Here is a 25,818-nt window from a genome sequence, read left to right as displayed (position 1 = left end):
TAAAGAAAGGAAAGCAGAAGAAAGCTGGCAGGAGAGGCGAGAGGTCAGCCTGAAAACTTCAACTTTGTAATGTAAAAAAGACAGTAAGAGAGATTCTTCAACATGAAACTCTCCGTGGTCTTAAGGACAGAAGCGAAGAGTCCAGACAGCCCAGGACGACTAGAAAAGCGCAAACTGCAAACAGGAAATAGCTCTTGGCTAGCTGTCAGAGAACCGTGAACTGCTGAAAATTCAATCTATTTTAATTTTGAGTTTCTTTCTTAAAACTCACAGAGTCTGGGTAAGACCCTGGTTCAATCCAGTGCCACAAAATAGCCCCTAATTTAGCAATTAGATGTCCGCTGCTAAAACACCCCGGCTCAAGCTTTAATCACCCTAGATCTCTTTTGTCCTATTTCTGGGAACGTGATAGTTCTACCCACGGCCATATTTACTGTCTTGTCCATGTGACTGGACATTGTCCTCAACCTGCGTACCACTAATAATCTTTTTAATTTTAAAAAGAGACACAATCTTGCTGTGTTGCCTGGGCTGGCTGCCAAGTCCTGATCTCAAGTGACTCTTATCTCAGCTCAGGGAGCAGGAACCAAGCTGCATGCAACCGCATCTCACCGCCACTTCGAAAGGTCAAGTATGACATTATGTAACAGCTCTATGCATAGGGACCATCTCTCCTCAAACAGCCTGTGAGTTCTTGAGCATGCAGGGACCCCAATTCCAATATTTTTGCTTCTTCCAATACCTTGCCTGCAGTAAGCTCTCAAATGGTCACTGAATGATCAAGAAAAGTACTTACCAGTCTTCAGGTGTCTCACACTACAAGGCCCGGATTATACATCCAACCTAAGGTCAGACAACAACCTCATTTTTAAAAGGCATTATCTAGACACAGAAGAGCTTAGAAAATCAAGCTTTTTAAACACTGGAGCCAGGCTTCCATAGAAAGAAGAAAAATAATTTATTCCAAAGATGTAGAAGTAAGAAATTCATCCTGAAAATAGAGCTTGGTGTACATCTGCTGGGGTAGAGCTTCTCTTGAGCGGGCACGCCTGACTGCCCCACTGAGTCTTATTTGTCTTGCGGCAATATTGAACACATCGCTGACTCTCATGTTGTGAGCTGGCAGGAGCCATATTCAAAGCCACAGGCTCCAAGACAAGAGTAACAGATTTCTCAGAATAGCATCTTTTCTCTCAGCGGAGTGCAGACACATCTCAGAGTCAGCTAAGTAGGCACATATCAGAGTGTAAAAAAGGCGAAGAAAAAAATACTGTCTTCAGAAGAAGGTCTTCACGTGTAAGGCAGGTAACACCCAAAGGAGGCTATTGGAGAAGATGGTCTGGGTGTGGAGGTGATTTTGCATCTAGAAGGCATTCTCTCTGTGACCTGCAAAACAAAACAGCGCTAGTAACTTAAGATCTTCTAACATCTAGGTCCTTCACCCTTCTTCAAAAGGGTGGAAAGGGGACTGGAGAGATGTCGTGGCAGTTAAGAGCACTGGCTGCTCTTCCAGAGGACATGGGTTCAATTTCCAGCAAACACAGGGTGGCTTACAACCATGTGTAGCTCCAGTCCTAGGGCCATCTTCTGGCCATTAAGGGCAGGCAAAACACACACACATAAAATTAAAAAACGGGGGAACTAAAAGTAACCAGGTCTGCAACCCCAGCTGCCTAAGCAACTTAGTGAGATCCTTTCTCAAAATAAAAAGTGAGCAGAGTGTGGTGGCTCACACCTTTAACCCCAGCATTCAGGAGGCAGAGGCAGGTGGATCTCTGTGAGTTGGAGGCCAGCCTGGTCTACAGAGTGAGTTCCAGGTGAACCAGAACTACGTAGTGAGACCCTGTCTCAACAACAACAAAAAGTAAAAAGAAAGATTAAGGATATAGTTAGTGTCAAAAAAAAAAATTAAGCAAAGTCAGGCATGGTGAACATAATGTTAGCACCCAGGAGGTTGAAGTGGAGGGTGGTGAGTGTGAGGTCGGCCTGGGCAATGCAGTGAGACTGCTCCGTCTCCTCCCCCAGCATGGTTAACCAGTCAGTACTTCAAGAGGTAGGTGTTCAACCAAACCTCAGGTGAAGCCCAGGCTTATTCATCACACAGGTTCGGGCAGGTTCTAGAGAGATCCAATTTCCAGGGGCATCACTATCATGTAACTACACAAACAGCAACATCACTTCCCAAAAGCAGGAAGCACGAAGCTGGCTAACACACGGAGCTGGAGCTTAGTGAGCTCCTGTGCTTTTCGCTTCCCCTTTCAGAGCAGGCAGCTGGTTGCCAATATGGGCACTCTCCGTTCCACTTTGTTGGCCCACTGACTAGCAAGCTTCTGATCTTACCCTCAGCATTCTAGGCTGCCTTTCAGGCTGTTCCTCATTCTGACACCAGGCACAGGTGACATGACAACACCACCCATGTAAAGATGGCAAATGTTTGGTGTCAGTGTCTCCTGGGCTGCTCAGTAGTAGGAGGGTGTTCTTACAGTAGGCAGCTCTGGGATTACACAGATGGCTCAGCAGTTGAGAGAGCCTGCTGCTGGGCTGGAGAGCTGGCAAGGCCGAGCTCACAACCAAAAAGACCCAGGACCAGAGTTCAGTTCCTGACAACTCCATTAGGAGGCTCACCACCTGCCTTCTGGAGCCCCATTAAGACCCACTGTAGGATACTGCAAGCAACATGCATTCAACTCAGCATTTAATTAGAGGCAGACCTGGGACTGCGGCTCCCTGACAGAGGGCATACTCAGCATACCCTGGACTCTGAGTTCAATCCCCAACACCAGAAAAACAAAAGAGGAAGTGGGTAACCCAAGGATTGTTTTTACAGTGCACTAGGAGACCAGCACCAGGTCAAGGTGGCCACTGCCAGAATAAGACTGTTTCCTGTGGTCTCCAGTTACTTCCTGAGCCTGCCTGGCCTGGCAGAACAGCTGCTCTGCAGAGACAGTCCTGAGAATGCAGACATCTCTGTAGAAGTCTTCTATGAAGATCACACTGAGAGACCTCCTCACCCTTTGGACTTTTTTTTTTTTTTTTAAAAAAAGACTTATTGTCCTTCACTTTTGTTGTTGCTGTTATTTTTCAAGACAGGATTTCTTTCTGTAGCCCGGGCTGTCCTGGAACTCACAGAGATCCTCCTGACTCTGCCTCCTGAGCGGGCCTTCACTTTAACAAACACACACAACTGAGAGCTAGTCTTCATTCAGCCTCAATGGCGACTGTTGAACTCCAGCTACGTGCGGTACTACAAGGCATGGCGCCGTGGATGGTGAGTCCACCAGGAAGCAGAGTCTTCCCCATGATGTGTAAATACCTAGCTGTGGGCGCAGCTGAACAGGCACTGCAGAAGTCACAGTTCTGTTTTGTAAAACAAATGAATCACTACGATATGATGGGATGGGCATATGTGTGGGGTTGGGGGGGACTGAGAAAGTAGCTTAAACATTCCAAGGTCAGAATGAAGAAACCCATTCAAACAATGTACGTGAATGAATGTGTCTGTCTGTCTCTCGTTTCTAAATCTTTTCTAAAAGTTTAGATAAATTTTCAAACTAATTCTTTATTATAATATGCAAAGGTGGTCTTATTCAACCACAAAAGCTAAGTCAGTCGAAGGGGCAGGCATTTAACTATTCAAAGCAATGTACCAAAATTACAAATTTTGGCTAAAAATTACAAAGTTAAATGCATCTAGAGATGAAAGAACTCACTTAGACACAGTGGCCAAGGACAGGCTGTGATAGTAAACACCTTTAATCCCAGTACCTGTGAGGCAGAGGAAGGAGGATCTCTGTGAGTTCAAAGCCAAACAAGTCCACAGAGTGAGTTCTAGGATAGCCAGGGCTACACAGAGAAACCCTGTACGGAAGAAAAGAAAAAGAAAAAGAACAAAAAAGAAACAGTGGCCAGGAAGCAAGCACATGATTGCCAGGCTGAGTCCTGAAACATACGAAGCATTAAGAGATGGTAAGCGCTGAGGCAAAGCCAGACCACATCCAAAGGTACACTGTGGACCTCCCTTCTAGTGAGGTAAATAAGGAGGGCAGCGAGACGCAGAAGAGCTAAGTATGAGGTAAGAACAGGAAAACAGCAGGCCTGGAACCACCAGGTCAGGAGCAGAGGATCGGAAGAAAGGAGGCAAAGGAAGCTCCGGGCAGGCCTGGGGGCCATGGTGGAGAGCTGCTCCGAGCCTGCAGACCAATGCTCTCATTCTTCACTTTCCTGGTTCTGGACTCCAGGGATCTTTGGTTCCCTGACAAAAGCTATGAACTTAGACCTCATAGCACATCTCAAGAGGATGGCTTAGTTTTTTAAGAACACTGCTGCTTTCACAGAGGACCCGAGTTCAGCTCCCAGCACCCACATGGCAGCTCACAAGTGCCTGTAACACCAGTTCCAGGGGATCTGATGCCCTCTTCTGACCTCAGGCACTCCACAGATGTGATGCAGACACACAAGCAAAGCATTTACACACACACACACACACACACACACACACACACACACACACACACACACAGAGAGAGAGAGAGAGAGAGAGAGAGAGAGAGAGAGGGGTTGAGAATACGGCTCAGCTGTATTCTGAACACTTGATACTAACTTTCACTTAATGAAGTAACAGAGAAAGGAACACATCAGATGACAAGTGTCCTGCCACAGTCATTAAATTTTGAACCCTACCACTGTTTACCACTTGGAGTCTCAGAATTAAATAAAAGCTACAGTTTTGAAGCCAGCTTCCTCTTTGTTCTGTGCTGTCTGAGATAAGATCTCACTCTGTATGTAGCCTAGGCTGGTCTGGAACTTGCTAAACAGACAGGCTGGCTTTGAACTTGTTATCCTCCTGCCTCTGAAATAAGTGCTGGGATTATGGGCATGCACTGCCACTCCCAACCTTTGGAGGTTGCTTATTTCCCTATCTCCAAAGTGTCCTAAGACATGAAGTTAAAATGTTTTAGACACTTCTTCCAGTTGCTGAGTGTTACAAGGCTAAGAAACTCTTTCTTTTCTTTTCCTTTTTTTTTGGGGGGGGGGGAGTTTGGTTTTTTAAGACAGGGTTTCTCTGTAGCTTTGGGGCCTGTCCTGGAATTAGACCAGGCTGGCCTTGGACTCACAAAGATCCACCAATCCACCTGCCTCTGCCTTCGCAGTACTGGGATTAAGGTGTGCACCACCACCGCCCGGCAGAATATTCACTTTCAATCTGTGTCAGAAGCCTGTGTGCAAGTTTAATTTCATAAAGGACACACACCCCAAGAAAGAGAGAGAGGGAAACAGATCAGAGGAAAACGTGTAGGACTTGGTTTTCTCTTCCAGCAGGTGGGGCCCAGGATTTGAACTCAGGTCTCCAGGTTTGGCAGCAAGTGCTTTTACCCACTGTGTCATCTCATTGCCTTAAATTACGTTTTAAAAAGGCAGGGTAATCATGAACTTTAAAAGAATCTTATGGGTAAATCCCTAAAATACACGCCAAGAGAATAAATAGTTTGTTCTGCTCATGCCCTTGTTCTTCAGATCATACTTTCAAACTACAGTCTGTTTTTCAGTTGTCTTAAAGTGGCCATGAAGTTCTGAGGAAAAAGTCATAGCAAACACTCTAGCTGGTGGCTGACATGTTCACGTGAAAGGGCAAGGGCATAGTCACCTCAGTGCCAGGCACTGTGGAGCTGTCTTCATCCTCAAGGCCAGTGGTGCTTCAGATACCAGATGGTTTCATTTTTCAACTGTGGTCCAAAGAGAGGGTTGAGCTGGGCCAGAATTGCAATCAGCCAACTAAAATTCGGTGGGGAGGAACAAGAGCAAAAAGTGGTGAAATTGGCTAGAACATAACCATTTTCATACACAATGGAAAAACCTTAGTGTACTCCATTCTGACCTAGCCTTCACTGCACACTGCTCCTGGGAGATGGCTGACCAGGGGACAAATTCCAGGTTGCACTGGGCCTGCATCTGAGATGATCCACAAAGCAGGGAGGCTGAGTTGCTCCCCTTCTTTGATGATGTTATCACTGTGCTAAGTGTCTGGGCTTTTCCCAATCACAAAATCCTTACCGCCAAACCTGTTTATGTCCTCACCATGTGTCACGCCTCAGCTTCCTTTTACCTTCCCTAGCATGCAGACATTAAGCAGTACAGCTAAGATCCGATTTCAGCCCACCAGTTCCTAATCACCATCATGATCAATGGCAAAGCATTTCATGGACCCCACCACACAGAACCAAATGGGCATTTACTTCTGCACCCAAATCACAAGCTGTGTCCCTGTTATACACAAATTACAGAGGACATACAAACAGAAACTAAAGCACCATGGTTAGTTTTAAAATTTTCACATGTTGTTCACAGAGTTCCGATGAGGTAATTCATGGGACCAACGAAATTTAAGAATCACTGAATATGGATGAAAGCAAGGAATAAAAAGAAAAGCAGCCTGCAGGTGTCTGGCTAGTCAACCATTCTGTTTTTCTTACTGAACAAATATTTAATGAGCAGTTACTAGGTCCCAGGCATCAGGGACACAGGAAAGATGACATGTCACTCTCTTCAGAGATCTTATGTAATATCAAATGGTAACTGCTACAGAGAGAAGAAAAGCAGGGGCAATGGGGCTGCAGGTGTGGCCAGGTGTGAGGACCTCACTTTCCAAACTCCATTTTAAAGAAGGGGCTTCATCTTAAACCATAAAATGAGCTGGGGGTGGGCGATCTCAGCTCCAGAAATGTGCTGTGATAGCAGAAATTTGAACACATACCCTAAAAATGGCCAATTAAGTTGGGTGGCTGTGGCACACGCCTTTAATCCCAGCACTTGGGAGGTAGAGGTAGGCGGGTCTCTGTGAGTTCGAGGCCAGCCTGCTCTACAAGAGCTAGCTCCACAACAGGCTCCAAAGCTACAGAGAAACCCTGTCTCGAAAAATTTTTTAAAAAAAAGGCCAATTAAGAAGATAGGGAGCAGGGCCATAAAATTTAACGAGGTCCAGATGTTCTTGGGAGGCGTCCTGTCCTTGAAGACACCTTGTCAATCATTAATGGCTCTTGGTTAGGTTTTCGCTCCCAAAAACTGACCAATGGCTTCAGAAACTTATCCTATGTACTCTTTACCCAATCCCAAGATGACAGGACATGAACTCCCCTGACTACAGTGTTTCCCCTTTAAAAGTTCTTCCCGCCCAGGGCTCCCTGCCACACTCTATGCACCCACCATGCTGGGGTGCTGGAGAGATGTTGGTCCAAACTTGAGTAATTTGCAATTGGAAATCCGGCTCTGTGAATTCATTTGGGGACCAGAAACTTGGGCATAGCACAGGAAAGGTGGAAATGTCTGAACAGACCAGAATGATTCCGAATTCATGCTGTCTTTACTTCCTATTCTGGACTTGGGAGTCCGTTGGATCGTGGCTTTGGTGGGTAGGAGCAGGGGTAAATGTGGGAGTGTGAGCACTGATAAACAGAAGGGTGAGTTTTGGGGGTACCCCCCTCATGCTATTGATCCCTTCGCACGTACATTAGGGTGCTGCTTTCTGGGAAAAAGTAGACAGACAGCCATGGTGGCCTTTTTCTAAACTCCACCCAAGGACAAGGGCCAACCAAACCCACCTAGGGCCATTATTAATTGGGTCTCTCCTCCTTTGGCTGCCATTTTTTGGAACCCTTCCAATCACAAGACCAAACGGCCGGTTCTGACTGGCAATGCAGAGAAGCAGTCAGTGCAGCACGGGGAGCTGGTGCCCACAGACCCAGGGTGTCTGCCTTCTCAGCCCACAAAAGGTCGCTTTGTGCTGAGAAATGGGATCCAGGGGGAAATCAGGCCAGAACAGATCCTTAGGCTGACTCACTTTACAAACAAAGTTAACTCAGATGAGAGACTGCCTGATCGCCCTTAGAACTAGGGGACTAAACATAACACAACACCAACCTTCCTACACACACACACACACACACACACACACACACAGTGGAGGTGTGGACAACACAGACAGATACTGCGGTGCAGAAGAGCTCTGAGGCCAGAGAGTCATGGAAAATTCCACAGGAGTCCAGGGTTTCCCCAAGGCCAGCAGGAGATACAAACTGCCCTCAAGGAACAGTTCTGTGCTTCCTAAGAGATTGACCTCACTGGCAACACTTAGAAACAACAAATTAAAAAGATACACTAGCCCCCACAATGGCCCCACAGCCTTTCCTCACCACAAGTGTATAGCAAGCAATAAAGACATCATCTAGAGGCTGGACACACGGTTAAGTGGTTAAGGGCTCTTAGGGGTTAAATGTGGCTCTTGCAGAGGACCCAGGCTTTGTTCACAGCATCCACACAGGGGTAGTTCACCACTGCCTATAACGTCGAATACAGATATGATGGCCTTCTTCTGGGCTCTGCAACACACACACACCAGCACTTAAGAAGTGCGGAGGGACCTTTCCAGCTGCATAGAATTTTCTGAAAATCCTCGGGGCAGGGCAGAAAGGGAAGATTAGAGTGCTGTGGTAAGGGAAAGGCTAGTTGGAATCTCTCACCAGTAGGCAGTTAACAAAAGTTGCAGTGAAGACTGCCTACAGAAAGGCAATAGTCTTTTTTTTTTTACAGCGGTATTTTAAATAAGAACATTAAGATAGGAATGAACTATGCTTAAGGCCAAAGCATATTTGACCTTTGCTTTTAATCTTATCCCTTTCTTAGCTGTAATCTGTGACTTCCTGTGGCTCTCACCAACAAGATTTTGAGGTTTGTTGTTAGTCAAAACAAATGTCTTAACTTCCCTGTGCCGAGAGCCTTGTGACCAACAGCTTAAGGGCCCAACCTATGGTCTCATTTACTCCAAGAATCCTTTAAAAATGGTGCTTCAAAAGCTATCAATATCACATAATCACATAGATAGCTACTGTTAAGACATAATCATGAGATAGGGTCTCATGTAGCCCAGGCTGGCCTTAAACTCCTTTATGTAGCCACCTCCCTGTGCTGGAATCACAGGTGTTCTGCACTATCACACCCACCAGACACTGCTGCTCCCCCAAAACCCTATGCCCATGAGCACTGTCCCTTGCCTAGAGGTCTCTCTCAATGCCCATGCTGAGAGCTATCTCAAAGCCAGTCTCTTGATAAACACCACTGTTACTTCATATGGATTCATCCTAAAGTTTCTTTCTTTCCTTTTTTTTTCTTTTTCTTTTTTCTTTTTTTAAAGTTTTTCGAGCAGGGTTTCTCTGTGTAGCTCTTACTGTCCTAGAACTTGCTCTGTAGTTCAGGTTGGCCTGGAACTCAAAGAAATCCTCCTGCCTCTGTTTCCTGAGTGCTAGGAATTAAAAGTATGTGCCCTGGGATTAGGATCTGTCCGGGTGATCCTAAAATTCTTGACAAGAGTCTGGCTACGAATGACATGTGAGAGGAGGTCTCTGAAGGAAGTCTTGGGCACCTGCAGCGGGTGGCGTGTAGCTGTGTCTGTCTCCTGCACATGTTGTCGCCATGCAGCTCTCACGCAGTTAAGGAGCCCGAGGTGGAGGCAAGTTAAGTGATTCGTGGGTGTTCACAATACTAAGTAGGCAGACACAGGCAGCAGGTGACCAGAGACCAGGTCAACCTAATGCTGCTCTGTGGACTGCTAGTCTTTGTGGTGCTTTAGGTGAGGGTGGCAGTTTAGCTAGGTCTAAATTGTGAATTATGGAAGTAAGAACCCATAGCCTTTGGTGCCTGCCCATGGAAAAGACTGTATCAGACCCTGCAAGACCGAATAAAGACCGCTTTGCTCTCTCAAATCAGTCTTTGGAAGTTTCTAGATTTACATACCCTCCCCATCCTGCATTTTTTGAGGGGGTGGGTCTCATTATGTTACCCAGGCTGGTTTCAAAGTCGTAGATTCAAGGGATGCTCCTGAGTAAAAACTAAGACACCACTGACCATTCATTCAGCTTGTAAAGATGAGATAATTTGGTTCGTTTTGTTTTTCAAACAGTTTGAAAGATAGACAGAGCCCAGGGCCTTGTACATGGTAAACAAGCACTCAAATACTGAGCCCCAGCCACAGCCCTCGACACTATTGCCAATGTTTCAAATCAAGAAAGAAAAAAATTAATCTCAACACCCATCCCAACACACACACACACACACACACACACACACACACACACACACCCTAAAGGTGCCACAGCTAGTCCACAATCACTCTTAGGAAAATGCCTTGAGAAACAGAACAGGCTATTTCATTTGAAATTTTAGCGGAATTTTCCCTCTAGCCAGCTGAATGAACTCAGTGCCTGTCCTGACTACCCACAGACTTAAAATTTCCCTTTAGCTGATAAACACACAGAGCACTGGAAGGAAGAAGCCTGCTGTGACCTGATGGAAGCGAGTGGAGGAAGGGCCGGCGCTCTGGCGGATCTGACTTGTTGTGTAACCAGAAGGAACGGACTGTACCCTTCTGCTTGCCCAAACTGTTCCACATGGCTCCACGGCCCAAAGGCCTAATAACCATCAGCTGAGCGGCTTCTGTAGGACAGGGGCGATACAGCAGCAGTGAGGGGAGCTGTAGAACTGGGATGCACACAGGGCAAACTCAAGTTCCTCTTTTGGGGAGTTACTGGATTGCAAGTAGAATCTGCAGGCAAGCGTCATTGAGGTACATTCCCAGTCTACCATCACTATTATTATCATTATTGTTGTTGTTGTTGTTCATTATTATTTTGAAATAAAGTCTTGCTAAATTATCTAGGCTACTCTCAAATTCACTGTGTAGCCCAGCTGGCTAAAGGTGCCATAGCTAGTCCACAATCACTCTCAGGGGTCACGGCTATGTTGGGCTCTGAGGATGCTAAGTTGCTGGCTGAAGGGCTGAGCTACCAGGGATGGCAAAGGGCTGTGCTCTCAAGGGCAGGCCAGTGGCCCCCAGTCCAACTCAAAGAGCTCTCTAAGCACAAACTACATTACTCTGCCTGGAAGCAGAACCCAGTCCTCAAATCCTGCTCAGTGGTTTTAATCACATGTAGAAGGAAGAACAGAGACAAAGGTGTGGCCTAGTTCCTGGTGAAGCACGGGATGGACTTCCTTGTTGGAATGGGGAAGTCCAGCCAGGGATGGCTCCTCTGTCCATAGTCCTCCTAGCGCAGGCCATGACAGGAGTGACCTCTGCCGGCAGACACCTTATGTGATGGCAAAAACATATGCAAGTGCCTTGCCGGGCTCCTTTTGTGACTACATACAATCCTTTCCCAACCCAATGACACAAACACTTCAGAAGTCAGGGACACATCAAAGCTACTAGAAAATAAGGAGACTTGGTACCAAAGTTGGATTTTAACCCTAAGTATCCCAAATGCTGGTGGAATATTCTAGGTGAGTGACCTTCCAACCAAAGTGTGGTTCCAATTGTAAATACTTGCCTCAAAGTGTCAGGAATTAGATAGTGGGGGGACCTTGCAGTGGCTGGGAAGCAGAAGTTCAAAATAACCCCATGCTCCTTGCTTTTCTTTGTCTGTGAGACAGATAAAAATGTAGGCAAGCCACAGAAGGAGGCACAGGAGATTTCCTCTGGAGTTTCTCAGAGTATGTGGCACTGGGCCATTACCACCTCTATCCCTGTTCACACCCACCACTCCAGAGCCAGCAGGTTTCTAAGGCATCGTCCGTGTCTGCCAGATCCTGTCTAACATACACACCCTACAGTTAATGTGACGCTCCTGTGGACTGCATCATGCCATAGAGCAGGCTCAAAGAAAGGGAGATGTCCTGGGTAGACCTGAGGTAGTCAAGGAACAGACCTGCCTGTCAAAGACATGAACAGGCAACCACCTCAGTTAGAAACTCACTGTCTTTCAGTCAGTGTGTGGCAAGGATACACTATGGGATTCCTGTACGCCCCTTAAAATGAGCTCCACTTTTTGCTTTCTCAGAAGACAGAGCCGAGGGGACACTGTAGGTCACTGGGTGGGTGTGAGAACACTGTGAGAGGCTCTGAGGGGCTCTCTGGTCTAGAAGTCCTTGGCCTGGCAGTAGCATGGAACCAGAGTCCCTGTGAAATATGTGCTCCAGAGACCATCACAGGGGTGCCCTGCCCTCCTGCCTGCCATCCAGGCCATGGCTTCCTGATTGCCCTACAGCTTTAAATCAACTCGGGCCTGGTATGACCAATGAACATTGCTCTTCTCTCATAGGCTGAGCCATCCCTTCCTCAGTGTCATCTGAATCCCATCTAAGGTTTTTCTTTCTTGGCTATTCTCCCTCCCTCAAAGCTGTTTCCCCTAGTACTGGGGATGGAACCCATAGCTCTGGCATGCTAGTTGGTACAACTCTGTAACTACTAAAAGGGTCAACAGGGGGAAGGAAAGATGGTTCAGGTGAAGGTGCTTGCTGCCAAGCTTGACAACTTGAGTTTGATCCACAGGACCAGAGACAACTCCAACAAGTTGTCAGATCGCCCTCCAACTTCATTTATTAAATAAATAAATAAATAATGTGGGGGAAGTCCTAAAGGGTGAAAAGAATTCCACACAAAGGAGATGCTGCTGCTGGCTTTTAAGAGGAGGCCGAATGGAATGTGAGTGACCTCTACAGAGGGCAGGGTGGAGGCTAACTAACAGCCAGTGAGGAAATAGGGACTTCAGTCTTATTACCACAAAGAACTAATTTTTGGCACAGCCCGAGGGCTTGGCAGAGAACCCCAAGCTCCAGATGAGAAGACGCAAACATGTTTTTTATTAACTGGCTGCCAACCTTACCACTGTGGCCCCTTTTACCACAGGAATACGCCCTAATTTTGCCAATTTTAAACTTGAAATTTCTTCCCTTTCTTCCCCTAGGACTTCAAGACGACTCATTTTCTAAATTAGGTCTTTCAAACCAAAGTACCTACCAAGCCCTTTGTATGTACAAGGGACTGAAAATGGGGCCTCACAATACCACTGGGCACAATCCCAGTCCCGTAATCCTCTTATCAGCTCTACTACAGTAGAAAAGACTTGAACAGATGTCTCCATAAAGCAGGTAATGATAACATGCTAGGCCAGGCACTGTGGTGGTCTCTCCTCGCCTATATATAGACATCATAAATGTACCTCTGAGAGAAATTAAGCAATTCTCGGACGGAAAATTAAATGATGGCAATTATCTAGGGAGGGGAGTGAGGCGGCTACAGGCGCTCTCCACAGCTGGGAGCAGACAGACACCAAACCAGATGAGCCCAGGCTTTCACCTGCAGACTTCCGGGATGAGAAACACCAAAGTCGGGTTCTCCCAGAGCAGATGTCATTCAAGAAAGCTGGAACTCCTACAGCTTTTATTTTGAGTCCTGAACTAATGAGACAGAGGGACTGACTGGTGAGGCGGCCACGGGCAGAGAGGCTTGCTGCCAAGACTGATAACTTGAGTTGATGTCCACGACTCATAAGGTGGAAGGAAAAGACCTAACCCCCGAAGACTGTCTTCTGACCTCCACACACCTGCCCCATCCCAAATCAATACATGTAAAACGTATTAAGAAAAGGGGGGGGGGAGGTGGTCACTGAGAGACTGTTTAGCAGTTAAAAGAATTTTCTGCTCCCCCACAGGACTCAAATTCAGTTCCCAGCAACCATACTGGTGGCTCACAACCTCCCGTAACTCCAGCTCCAGTAAAGAAACTCACCAGGCCCAGGGATCCAACGCCCTTTGCTGTTCTCCACGGGCAACGCCCTCATGTGCACAAATGCATAGACACACAATTAAATGTTTTTAAATTAAAAAAGTGGAGTTAGTGTGGTCTTAAGGAAAATTAAAAATCACTAACATTCAGTTAACTTTTTAAAAAAAGACATGACAGGAAAAGAATAAAGAACAAAAATTTGATGAGATAATCAAAACAATAAAATAGCCTAAATTTAGCATGTTAGTAATTATATTAAGTTTATATATTTAAAAGACAAAGACTGCTGGTTATAGAGAGCCACATGCCTGAAATCCTAACACTTGGGAGGCTGAAACTATTAGTTCAAGGCAGCCTGAACTATGCAGTCAGACTTGTTCAACAAACCAAAACTAAATTAAACTAAAAGGCAAAACTCTCAGCACTGATTAGATCTATAGAGAGCTTCAGGCCAGTCAGGCTACATGAGACCCTGTCTCTAAAGGAAAAGGAAAAAGGCCAGGGGTGGGGGCACAACAACTCAATGACAGATGAGACAGTCAGGAAAGAAACTCATACACCTATAGCAAAACTATTTCGAATAATAAAGCTGAAACTATTGAATGAGGAAGAGAAGTTCTGAAAACGTTTTAAAGCACAGGGTGGAGGCGCATGCCTGTAACCCCAGCACTCAGAAGGCAGAGGCAGGAGGAGCAGGAGCTCACGGCCAGCCCGCGCTACCCACCGAGACCCTCTCAAAACAGACGCAGCAAGGAAATGGCACAAGTGCTGGAAGTGTAGCTGAGCAGTGGAGGGGCAAGGCTCTGGACTGAGTCCCTAGCACTAAATGAGAAAAGAAAAATAAAGCCTGGGCAGCAGTGACTGCCTGTCTTCATCGGGAAAACATGGCCAGCCCTGACCTCAGTGCCAGCAGCCTAGGACAGCAGCAGTGCCTAAATGTGCCCACTCCTGACACTGCCCAGAACTGTGGAGCCTGTAGACCCAAGGCTGCCCAGCAGGCCTATAGGACCTAAGTTCAATGCGTCTTCTGCCTTTGCTTACGCCAATTTTTCCAGAAATCCAAACCTCCCAGGCTCATCCATCACAACCCAAACCCCATTCCCTGGTATTTTCCACTGCTTCCGGGTGACACTGGCTCCTCCCCATTCCTCTAAGCTCTCTCAAGCAGAAAGCAGACTACTCTTGGGCAATGAGGGCAGAGACATTTCTCCTTCCCCTGCTATTGTCAGGCAGTTCTCCTCGATCTGTGCAAAGGGACTTCTCTAGAGAGCATGCAGCTGGTTTTTTACCTATCAATCTTTCAGCTTTCCCAGCCCAACCTCCTGTCACCAGGGCTGCTCTGGGCAGCCCTTCTCTGCCACATTTTCATCTAAATGGTAATCCCACCTCACCTATGTAGGTCCTGTTCCGAGACATCCAGTAGACCTTGGATGGCAGATACCCAACGCTAACCCACACAGCTTCCTAAGCATACACATCTATGGGAACGGTGAAGTTGTACGTCAGGTACACAAAGAGATCAGCAGGACAGAACACATCACAATAAAAGTTATGTGAACTCTCTCAGAAGAATCAAGACAAACACCGGTATTTCTGGACTGTAGTTGATTTTGAATGACTGGCAAGGCAGAAATGTTCTGGACAGAATACAATGTTTATCAGCACCCTTGGTTTTTACCCAAGGATGCTAACAAGCACACCAACACGGCACCTCCTTAAGAGCACACCCACCAACTACAAAGTGCAGGCTTATGCGGCTCATTACCCCCCACACACTATAAGATAAACAAGACAATCAGGGGAGTAAAATGCAATAGGCTACTTGGTCAAAGGAGTTAATTTTAGAGCATGGTAGCCATATTGTGGTTAGGTCTGGATTGGTCATTATCTCTAAGACACAGGATGAACTAAATCTGCTTCAAAATAACCTGAGAGAGAGGAGAGCATGAGGGGTGGTGAAACAAGCTCGTCTATGAGGCCACAATTTTTAAAGATGGGAAAATCAGAGAGAGAATACAGTAGGTTTAGAAAGTCAAAATTAGGTTGGGCATGGCTTTTGATCACAGTGCTTGGAAGGTAGAGGCAGGTGAGTCTCTGTGAGTTGAGGCTAGCTGGTCTACATGGTAAATTCCAAGCCAGAAAGGGCTACAGGGAGAACCTATCTCAAATAAACTTGATGGTGACACATGAACTGCTCTTTTCCCCTCAGCCACGGTAAGATACCATTCCACTTGGTCCTTGTCACTCTGCTGCCAGAGACTGAGTCGTCAGCGGAGAGAGCCTCTTCTACTCTCCAGTCAAAACACACGGAAAGTGAAAGACGTGAATCTCAGCCAGTCCCATCACCAAGCTCAGTGCTGGCGATCACTCAGCACCTGTGAGACCAATCGAAAGCCTCGCTTAGGCGTATGCAGAAAGCCAAGCGTCTCGGAAGGAAACTCCTAAATTTACACAAATATATTAAACCTTAGAGCAGAAGTCAAAAGAAACTCCACACTCACGGGTGCCAAGGCACGAGGGTCCTGGCCTTTCATCTCAGGACGGACTGGAATTGCTGTTTCTTGCTCACGCGGCACCAAACAATACCATGGCCAGCACCGTTTTCACCCTGCTGCCCCCCACACTCAGCTAAGACTTGGGGAGCAAGACAATGCTCTGTGAGGAGAGAATGACTGGTTCTAAACTCTGGCTGGACATGGTAGCTCAGGCCTGGAACCTGCATTTGGGAACACCCTGTGTCATCTCTGTTGCTATGAAGACACCTGACAACAAGTAGCACATGGGAGAAAGGGTTCACATCAGCTCACAGTTCCAGGCTGAGGTCTATCACAGCAGGAAGGCATGGCATTGAGAACTGAAGGCAGCTGGAATGGCCCAACAGTCAGGAGCAGAACAAGCGACTGTGTGCTTCCTATTCAGCCCACTTTCTCCACTCCCATCTAGTCCAGAGCCCAAGCCCAAGCTCTGTGTGTGCAGCCTGCATTCAGGGTGGCTCTCCCCACCTTAGCGAACCCAACTAAAGACATTTCCCACAGGCGTGCCCACTGGCTAATCCAATTCAAACTATTCCTCACTGAGACTCTACATTATGTCAAAGTAACAGAACAGAGAGGCCAAGACAGGAGGATTGCTGTGAATGCGAGGACAGCCTGGGTTACATAGTAAACTCCAGACTACCTAGGCAAGAAAACCAGCCAGCCCGGGACCCCCTAAGGGGTAACTTTCTGGTATGTGCCCTCTTTCAGCTGTTCAATAGCGAAGAAATTGGACGCCCTTCATGCACTTTGTGGTGGTTATTTGCTCAAAGAGTTGATTGAAACTCAGTTTTGTTGTTTCCCTTTGTAATCTTGTTTGTTCCATATTACTCAGGAAAGGGGAGAGAACAGTGTGGACAACTTTGGGAAACATCTTTAAAACAGTTCAACGCTGTTCTGCCATTTCTGCATTCGCAATGACTGAGGAACAGCAGTCCAGATGGGTTGAGGGGAAAAGTTAGCCTACATGTGCGAAGTCAGCTTCCCTTCAATAGTTCATACAGTCATTCAGATGGATGCAAACTGGTATACTCTGATACGGTTTATGATGATTTTTACAAAAACTATCCTTATTCTACCTGATTAGAGTTCCAGTTCCACTTCATCAGATAAACAAAAATCTTAAGAAGGAATGATTGGCAATGCCCATGCCTGTAATCCCAGCACGTGGTGGTCAGAGGGAGCTGGATCTCTGTGAGTTTGAGGCCAGCCTGGTTTACAAGAGCTAGTTCCAGCACAGCAAGGACTACACAGAGAAACCCTGTCTTGAAAAGTCACAACAACAATAACAAAAATAAACATAAAAAGAGAACTTGCTGCTCTTCTATAGGACCCAGGTTTGATTCCCAGCACCCACACAGTGGCTTGAAGACACCTGGAGCCCTGGTCCTGAGGATCTGAAGCCCTTTTCTGGCCTCTGTGGGCACTGGGCTCACATGGCGCACGGATACAAGCAGGCAAAGCACCGACATGTGTAAAATAAATGACAATAATAAGAAATAACTTTAATTTAAAAAAGACATTACACTCAAGTGAAATACGTAAGTGAAATGAGTAGATTTAAATAAATATGTCACAATAATAGTAAGATATAAAGTAGTATAATTACAAGTTCCAGATAATTATAAGCTTAGCATTTGCAGTACTTAAATTACATGTGTATTCCCATCTGCCAGCTCTCACCTAACATACTGAGCACTTAAAATGCGAAATTCTGAGCATATTCAATCTGAGGACACTATTTGTAGATATTAAGCAAATACAAGTACCAATGACCCATAATGTGTCAATTAGCACATTATAAATACCAAGAATAACTGTTTTTAAGACAAATTATGTATAAGAGACAAGATACTTACAAGAGATAGCAGCAAACTGAACAGGTCACCAACATGGTGATAATAACTCTAAAAAAGAAGGAAAAAGCCATTATTAGACATCAGTGAACATGCAGACTTTGCAGAATGGTTTAATCCCAGTACTTTCCTTCCCACTGTCCTGGACTGCAGGAGTGTGCACCAAAACAATGGACCTGCACTCATCCAACATCCCGCAGTGTGCACTGAGTAGAAGTTTAATACAAAATCAAACATCTATCTTTAAAGGAACGTACTGGTGCCACAATTTGATTCGAAACTGAGACGCCCCTACTGACAATTCATTTTGACAGAACTACTGTATTTGACAGTGTTCCTGGCGATGGATTAACCCTGCTAAACCTATGCTCACTAGTAGGATCTCTCCCCATCTCTGCATATTTACGAAAAGTTAAAGCTGGGTCTCCAGCCAGCAGAATCTCAGCATTTCTAAAACAGAACTCAGGCTTAGCACATCTTGCTCTTACAGAGGACCTGCATTCAGTCCCCAGTGCTCACAACTGCCCTTAACTACAGCTCTAGGGGCTCTGATGCCTGTGGCTTCTACGGGTACCCACAAACATGTGCACGCGCGCACACCCACACCCACACACACACAATTTAAAAATAAAATATTTAAAAATATTAATTTAAAAACAGTAACACCAGAATTCATTATCCTCTGTGTAAGCACCCCCCCCTTCTGAATCTTAGTCCCCAAGGCTGGGGAGCGGCTCAGTGGTAGAGCAAGAGTGAGGGAAGCCGTGGGTTCAATCCACACACAGTACCCATCAGCACTGCCATTTCCCCTAATCTACTTTTAACTCTGCCATCTGCTCACACTTCCTCTGCATGCCCACCCATGCTGTGGATTCGTCCTTTGAAGCATCTCCTCTCTTTGGTGGATTTTTTTAAAAAACAAGATTTATTTATTTATTCTGTATATAGTGTTCTGCCTGCATGTATGCCTGCACACCAGAAGAGGGCACCAGATTTCATTACAGATGGTTGTGAGCCACTATGTGGTTGCTGGGAATTGAACTCAGGACCTCTGGAAGGGCAGTCCATGCTCTTAACCTCTGAGCCATCTCTCTAGCCCTTCGGTGGGTTTCTTTTATTCCATTCACTTGTCAATAACAAATTTCACTAGTTTGGTCTGGCTAACTTATTTCCGGCAGATTCAGAACTTTCAGTCCTTCTATTCTCCCCACAGTCAGTCAGACCAATCTTTCAGAAATATCCTTTCACCGCACTCGTTAGTGAAGCCTGTTTCCCACAGGGTGATGGCCACACCCCCACAACAAACAGGACAAATGCCAGAAGACCAGCTTATCTTTGCTAAGCTTTTACAAGTTCTGTGCACACATTTCCTGTGGATAATCTAGTGATACATTCCTTCATTCCAAACTCTACCAGGGTGTATCAGGCTCTAGGGAAGTCGCAAGTAATGAGTAAAGTTGATTTAAGATGTCTACGCTGGTAGCTGGAGAGACAACTCAGAGGTTAAGAGTACTGGCTGCCCTTCCAGGACCTAGATTTGGTTCCTGGCACTTACATAGTAGTTAACTGTCTGAAACTCCAGTTCTAAGAGAACTGATGCCCTCTTCTGGCATCTCTGGGAACTACATGCATGTGTTGCAAAGACAAAACATCCATACACAGGCAATAAAAGAAATAATAACTGTTTTAAAAAAGGTCTATCCTGCCCTTCCCTGAGAATTTTACAGGCTGGAGGAGAGCGGACAACACATAAGTTGAACAACAGACGGACAATAATCTATCATTAGTATATTGCGGGATCAGCAAGTGCTGACCCGAGAAAATAAAGCAGGGAAGGAAGCCAGATGTGCAGGCGGTGAGAAGGCTTTGGCGAGTGACGGAGTATGACTGCGGATTTGGGTGTGGTGGGACAGTAAACTCAGGGATGAGCTGAGTGGGGACGTGGAGGTTCAGGGGAAGAAGGTCATGGTGGCCAAAACAGACCAGCAAGGCCAGTTTGGGAGGCAGGAGGCAGGAGAGGTTTATCTCAGAGCCTGTGCATGGCCTCTAAAACGTTATCAGATGGGATCTGAAGGAAAATGACAAAATCTGAGTGACTTCTATGATCTCTCATCCGGGTGGAGCCAGGCTGGCGAAAGAGAGGCAGAGTGAAAAGGCAGACTGAGCAGGAGTGTGTGCACGACGCCAGGAGCTTTGGAGGAGTGGAGAAGGCTCGGAGCAGTGTGGGTAGCAAGTGTTGGTCAGATTTGAGTGTGGGATGGCGGAGTGCAAATGCTCACGGAGGCAGAGTTTGGACCTCCTGAAGATGGCGCTGTAGGTGGCTAGGAACTGCCTGGGTGAGTCCTGGGAACCAAACTCTGGTCCTCTCCAAGACAGCAAAAACTCTTTAGCTGCTGAGCCATCTCTCCAGCACCTCTAAACACATTTTAAAGACAAAAAAGTGACAGCTGTACAATCAAGTGAGGGCCTACGGAACCCCGTGTAATCTAAGCCCTTCATCCAACCGGCTGCGCTAGTGCACACCTGTAATCCTAGCACTAGGAAGGCCAAGGCAGGAGGATGGCAAGTTTGAAGTCGGCCTAGGCTACAGAAAGATGGCCAGACAGAAGGCCAGCCTTCCAACTTCCAACTCTTCAGCCCTTTACTCCTGAAGGCAGGCAGGTGCCTTCACCGCCACCCCACTCTATCCCATCACATGTGGATGAGTGTCAGCTCCAAGTTTCTGCTCATCTCCTCCTGTTCCTGAGCCTTAGACTTAGAACTTCTTCTGTCTTCTCTCTTTCCCCAAAGACAGCTCAGAGAATGGAAGCAGCTGAGGAGCCTCTGTACTACACACCTAACATTAGCTGCCACAGGAGAACACTCCCCTTCAAACAGCCGCTCCACAGGAGCTGCGTGCAATCATGCAGGAGTGGAGTCATAAGCTGCAATCTACTTTCAAATGTCTCGGTAGAACTTTATACATCTATATACACACATTCACATGCATTCATAAACATGTAGAAATCCATTGTAGCACATGGCTGTGGGACGTAACTTTTTGTTTTGTTTTGTTTTTGTTGTTTAGACAGGGTTTCTCTGTGTTGCTTTGGAGTCTGTCCTGGAACTAGCTCTTGTAGATCAGGCTGGCTTCGAATTCAGAGATTCACCTGCCTCTGCCTCCCCCGAGTACTGGGATTAAAGGTGTGGGACACCACTACCACCCAGCCAGCAAGTAGCCTTTTTTAAAAAATTAAATTTAGCTGGGCAGTAGTGGCTTACTCCAAAGCAACGCAGAGAACCACTGTCTCAAAAAACAAAAAAAAATTAACTTTATATTTTTAATTTTGTGTGTGTGTGTGTGTGTGTGTGTGTGCACGTGCCCACAGACACTAGAAGACCAAGTTGGATTCCCTAGAGCTGGAGTTACAGTTTTTTGGGTTTGTTTTGTTTTGTTTTAATTTTTTGAGACAGGGTTTCTCTGTGTAGTCTTAGCTGTTCTGAAACTAACGCTATAAAACAGGCTGGCCTCAAACTCACAGAGATCCGCCTGCCTCTGCCTCCTGAGTGCCAGGATTAAATGAGTGCGCCACCACCACTGGGCTTTCTTAGTAGTTTTGAGTCACTTCACATGGGTGCTGGAAATTGAACTCAGGTTCTCTGGAAGGGCACTAAATGCTCTTAACATGTCATGGTGTACAGGGAGAAACCAGAGACCAATTTGTGGGGTTGTCAGCTATAGTAGCAAACACCTTTACCCACTGAGGCCACCAGCCAGACCTTGATGTGACCTGCTATATTCTGCATGCTCCAAAATGTTGATGAAACAAACTGGAGTGTACATAACCCCTGGTGCATTGCCCCTGTGCGCTCCTCCACATCTGGAGTGGACATAATCCCTGGTGCACTGCCCCTGTGCGCTCCTCAACATCTGGAGTGGACATAACCCCTGGTGCACTGCCCCTGTGCGCTCCTCAACATCTGGAGTGGACATAACCCCTGGTGCACTACCCTTGTGCGCTCCTCAACATCTGGAGTGGACATAACCCCTGGTGCACTACCCCTGTGCGCTCCTTCACATCTGGAGTGGACATAACCCCTGGTGCACTACCCCTGTGCGCTCCTCCACATCTGGCAAGGAGAGCACTGAGAAAAGCTTGCTGCTTCTGGAGAATCTGTGGTTTCCTACAGAGAAAAGAGGGCGATCCGAAAGGACAGGCATGATCAGGACAGGTAACAGCAGGCACAGACTGGATTTTGTCCTGATCATGTCCCACTGCAGGAAAAATTCAATGAAGAACAAGGGGCTGGCTTCCTGCTACCCACACTTTCCAAGGGGCTTTGTCTCTCCAGTCACCTGCTCGCTGTCTTATCAGGTCCTGATAACCTGACCACACCGTTTTCAGAGGTGCAAGGGTCTCTCAGGGAAAGCATCCAACACAGACGTCCTCTTTGTTTCACTCCTCTCTTATACAACTTCTCATTTCTTTAATCAAAGTCTCCTAATCCATCAAATCAGAAATGTCTTCCTGTGTTAAACATTCAGCATGGTGATGGCTGGGGATGCACTCAGTGGTAAAGTGCTCACCTAGAAGATGGGAGGCTCTGGGTTCACTCCCCAGCAATCCTCCCTCTCCCCACCAGCACATACACAGAAAAAAAAATCATTAGAGTCCACGAACCAGGCCAGTTCTTGCATAAAAACTTCAAAAGATATTTTGATTTGCAAATTTTTCTGGGGGTAAAAGGTATATAGAAAGTCATATACCAAGGGTTGGCTGGTGATCTCAGTGGGTAAAGGTGTGTGTTGTCATATCTGACAACCTCACAAATTATTCCCCGATTTTTCTCTGTGCAACATGGTATGTGCAGTTATTTTTTATTTTTCAGTAAAAAAAATAGGAACGTGAGAAAGTTAACTAAATCTTCCAAGGTCACAGAGCTCAATTACCCTGGAGCAGTGTTTCTCAAAATGTAAGGCTCTAGGCCCTAGGAGGCACCATTTCAAGACCTGCTCAATCCTGCGAAGAGCAGGAAACAGGATTGCAGTGGAGGCTGCAAATGGGACCCAGATACTATGTCACTGCAGATCAAACAGCGCCTGACTATACACACAGGGGTTTCATTACTCTACATAACAGGGTGGCACCTGATCCTAAGGGTGGGGACAGTTTTAAGAAAGGAGGGGTTCCAACTCCAAATGTTAGTAAGGGCTTTTCTGGGGACGAGGGTCAGAAAGTCAGACAGTGGTGGGATGAAACAGGGTTGGTATAAAAACAACAGAGGCATTTGTTGTCCTTAGCTCCAACTGAACTCAGTTAAAACAAGTTACTTTAATAACGCCAGAATTCTAATACCACATCGACTGCTATAGACTGAGGATGGTCCTGTGGAACTGTTAGTGAGAGGTGGTACTTGATTCTTACAGATGATAGAAACTGACTACCATTTCCCTTTCAAAAGTGGCTTATTTGGGGGCTGGAAAGATGGCTCTTTGGTTAAAAGTCCTGGCTCTTCCAGAAACCTGGGTTGGAATCTCAGCACCCACATGGAAGTTCGTAACCCTTCAATTTCAAGGGATCCAAAGTCCTATGTGGGCACTGCATGCACATGGTGCCCTTACATACATGCAGGCAAACACCTATACACATAAAATAACAAATAAATCTTTAAAAGTGGTTGAGTTTTTTTAGGCTAATGGAAAGAACTGTATTTTTAAAAGTCAGTATTTTCCAGACTGTAATAGAGGTCAATGACACAAAACACAGTAAAATTTCCTTTAATCAAGACATTCCACTCAATACACATTGTCTACTCTGGGATGTGCTGTGGAGCTAAGCACCTTGCAGGCACGACTTAGCGTCTGACCCATTAAAGCAAAGGACGTTTCGGACAGACTAAGGCTTCATTTTAAGAGTCACCTCCATATGATCTTGAGTTGAAATGGAAAAAATGACTGAAATTCAAAGGGGAACTAGAAAGAGGGTGTCCCCATGCTACTCTGAAGAGGTCTGTTTTATACTATAATACAGAAGTTTATTTCCAAACAAAGAAAGCGATATTTTCAGCAAAGCCTTGGGTCGGGGGAATGCAAATCTATCTTGGCCAACCACTGTTTACAAGCAAGGGCAGGAGGCGCTCTGGTAGATATGACGCAGAGGTTTCTAAACAATACCTTCGGCTCTGGGTGATTTAACCTCGCTTAGGTCAGGCTCGCCCGCTCCGGGGTTGGGCCCACTAGACGCAAAGGCTGAGCTCAACACAATCTAGCAAGCCTGTCAGAGTCCGCAGCTGCGACTGCATCGGGCGGGGACAGGGAGGGCCATTTCTGTTCTCTCAGACCCCTTTCTTTCAAGTTTGGGCAAAAGGCCTCCAGTGCGTGAAAGGCAGGACCAAGGCGGCGAGACTGGCTCGGGAGGCACCCGAACTTCTCCGCAGTAGATGTGTACGCCTTCGGTCCATCAAGACAAAAAGCATTCCCTAAAAATCACTTCCGGGAGGGCTGCCAGAGGTGACCTCACGTTCCGGCCAGAGACATTGACAAACTCCCAAAGAGCGCATGCGGTCTTCCTCTCCGTGGTCCACCCCGCCTCATCCTCCCGCTGTGGTCCTCCACGCGCGATCCTTCCCTCCGTGATCCCACCGCGCTCCTCCGTTCCCACCGCTTCGGGCCTGGCGTACTTACCCCCGGTTAGGACCCTTGGGGATAAACCAGGGCACGAGAATGCCCACGAAGCCCCAGAAAACGCTCATCACGATCAGAGGCACAGTGAGGCCGTGGTACGCCATGCTTGTACCCCAGCAGACGAACCAGCCGGCTGCCTCACTCTCGCCTCACCCGGAAGTGTCAACAGCGGCTCACGTGACCTGCGCACGAGCGTCCCGCCCCCTGCGCTCAGCGTGCTCGCACGTCAGACTCCGCCCCTTGGACCGGAGCCCCGCCTTCACCTGTCCCGTCTCAGGCTGCAGTTTCTTGGAGCTTGTCAGAGGTGTGGTGCCAGTCACCAGGGCGTCAGCAAGGTTTTCTGGCAAGAATTTAGATCCATTTCGGCGGTGCGTTATTTACAATTTTATCTATATTTTACGCGCAGAGGTAAAGAGCTTAACAATAGTAGGTTACTGTGCCAGAGTCCCGTGTGGCAGACTGACTGTAAGCTGCATTCTTCTACAGTCCATGAACTACTCGGAATTGTCATTCCTGCTGCAGGTGAAGAATTTGACCACAGTCACATAGTAAGTGGGAAGGGCCAGAATTCAACCTCTGACGATGACTTTTCAAGACACAGGCTCTTGACTGTTGTCGCTACCAGATACCTTGTACAGTATGCCGGGGTCTGAGTTACTGAAGTACATCAGACAGCCCTCTGAGATATCACATCCTGCGGAGGAGGTGGACCTGCATATAGGCCCCAGGACAGACTGACAACTGAGGATAACCAGGCCCTACTTTGCATTCCTGCCTGTTGTCACAACAGCTTCAAGACGAGTAGGAACCGCACACCTTTAATCCCAGCACTCGGGAGGCAGAGGCAGGCAGATCTCTGTGTGTTCGAGGCCAGCCTGGTCTACGAGAGCTAGTTCCAGGACAGGCTCCAAAACCACAGAGAACCCCTGTCTCAAAAAACCAAGAAAAAAATACAAAAAGAAGAAGAAGAAAAGTAGGAATTAGCCAGAAACATTAAAGTTGTGCTTGCCAGCACTGCGAGCTCATCATACTACGCACTTTGTCAGGCACAGAGGAGGGAAACAATTCTTGAAGGGTTGTTTTGTTCTGTTTTCATTGGGTCAGGGTCTCATTATGTGAAACAGATTGTCCTCCAGCTCAAAATCCTCCTGCCTC

The 25,818-nt window shown here is 46.7% G+C and overlaps 2 protein-coding genes across 2 annotated transcripts in view; both read right to left on the bottom strand.

Moving 5' to 3' along the window:
- The window catches only part of Crebrf (CREB3 regulatory factor), an 80,725-nt gene extending 79,791 nt beyond the window's left edge, over positions 1 to 934 (bottom strand). Inside the window, exon 1 of the mRNA XM_085694832.2 lies at positions 797 to 934. The gene's annotated coding sequence lies outside the window, so the exon portion shown is untranslated. The remainder of the gene's footprint in view (positions 1 to 796) is intronic.
- On the bottom strand, positions 935 to 24,844 carry Atp6v0e1 (ATPase H+ transporting V0 subunit e1). The gene is made up of 4 exons (XM_048436048.3): positions 24,664 to 24,844; positions 18,003 to 18,050; positions 5,645 to 5,772; positions 935 to 1,386 (listed from the first exon to the last, which is right to left on the bottom strand). The coding sequence occupies exons 1-3, from the start codon at positions 24,765 to 24,767 to the stop codon at positions 5,679 to 5,681; spliced, it is 246 nt and encodes an 81-aa protein (XP_048292005.1). The 5' UTR covers positions 24,768 to 24,844; the 3' UTR covers positions 935 to 1,386; positions 5,645 to 5,678.
- Between the last annotated feature and the right edge of the window lie 974 nt (positions 24,845 to 25,818).

The sequence above is a fragment of the Myodes glareolus genome, chromosome 9 (assembly GCF_982192425.1).
Source record: "Myodes glareolus chromosome 9, mMyoGla1.1, whole genome shotgun sequence".
Classification (NCBI taxonomy): Eukaryota; Metazoa; Chordata; class Mammalia; order Rodentia; family Cricetidae; genus Myodes; species Myodes glareolus.
This window is presented reverse-complemented; position numbering and strand designations above follow the sequence as displayed.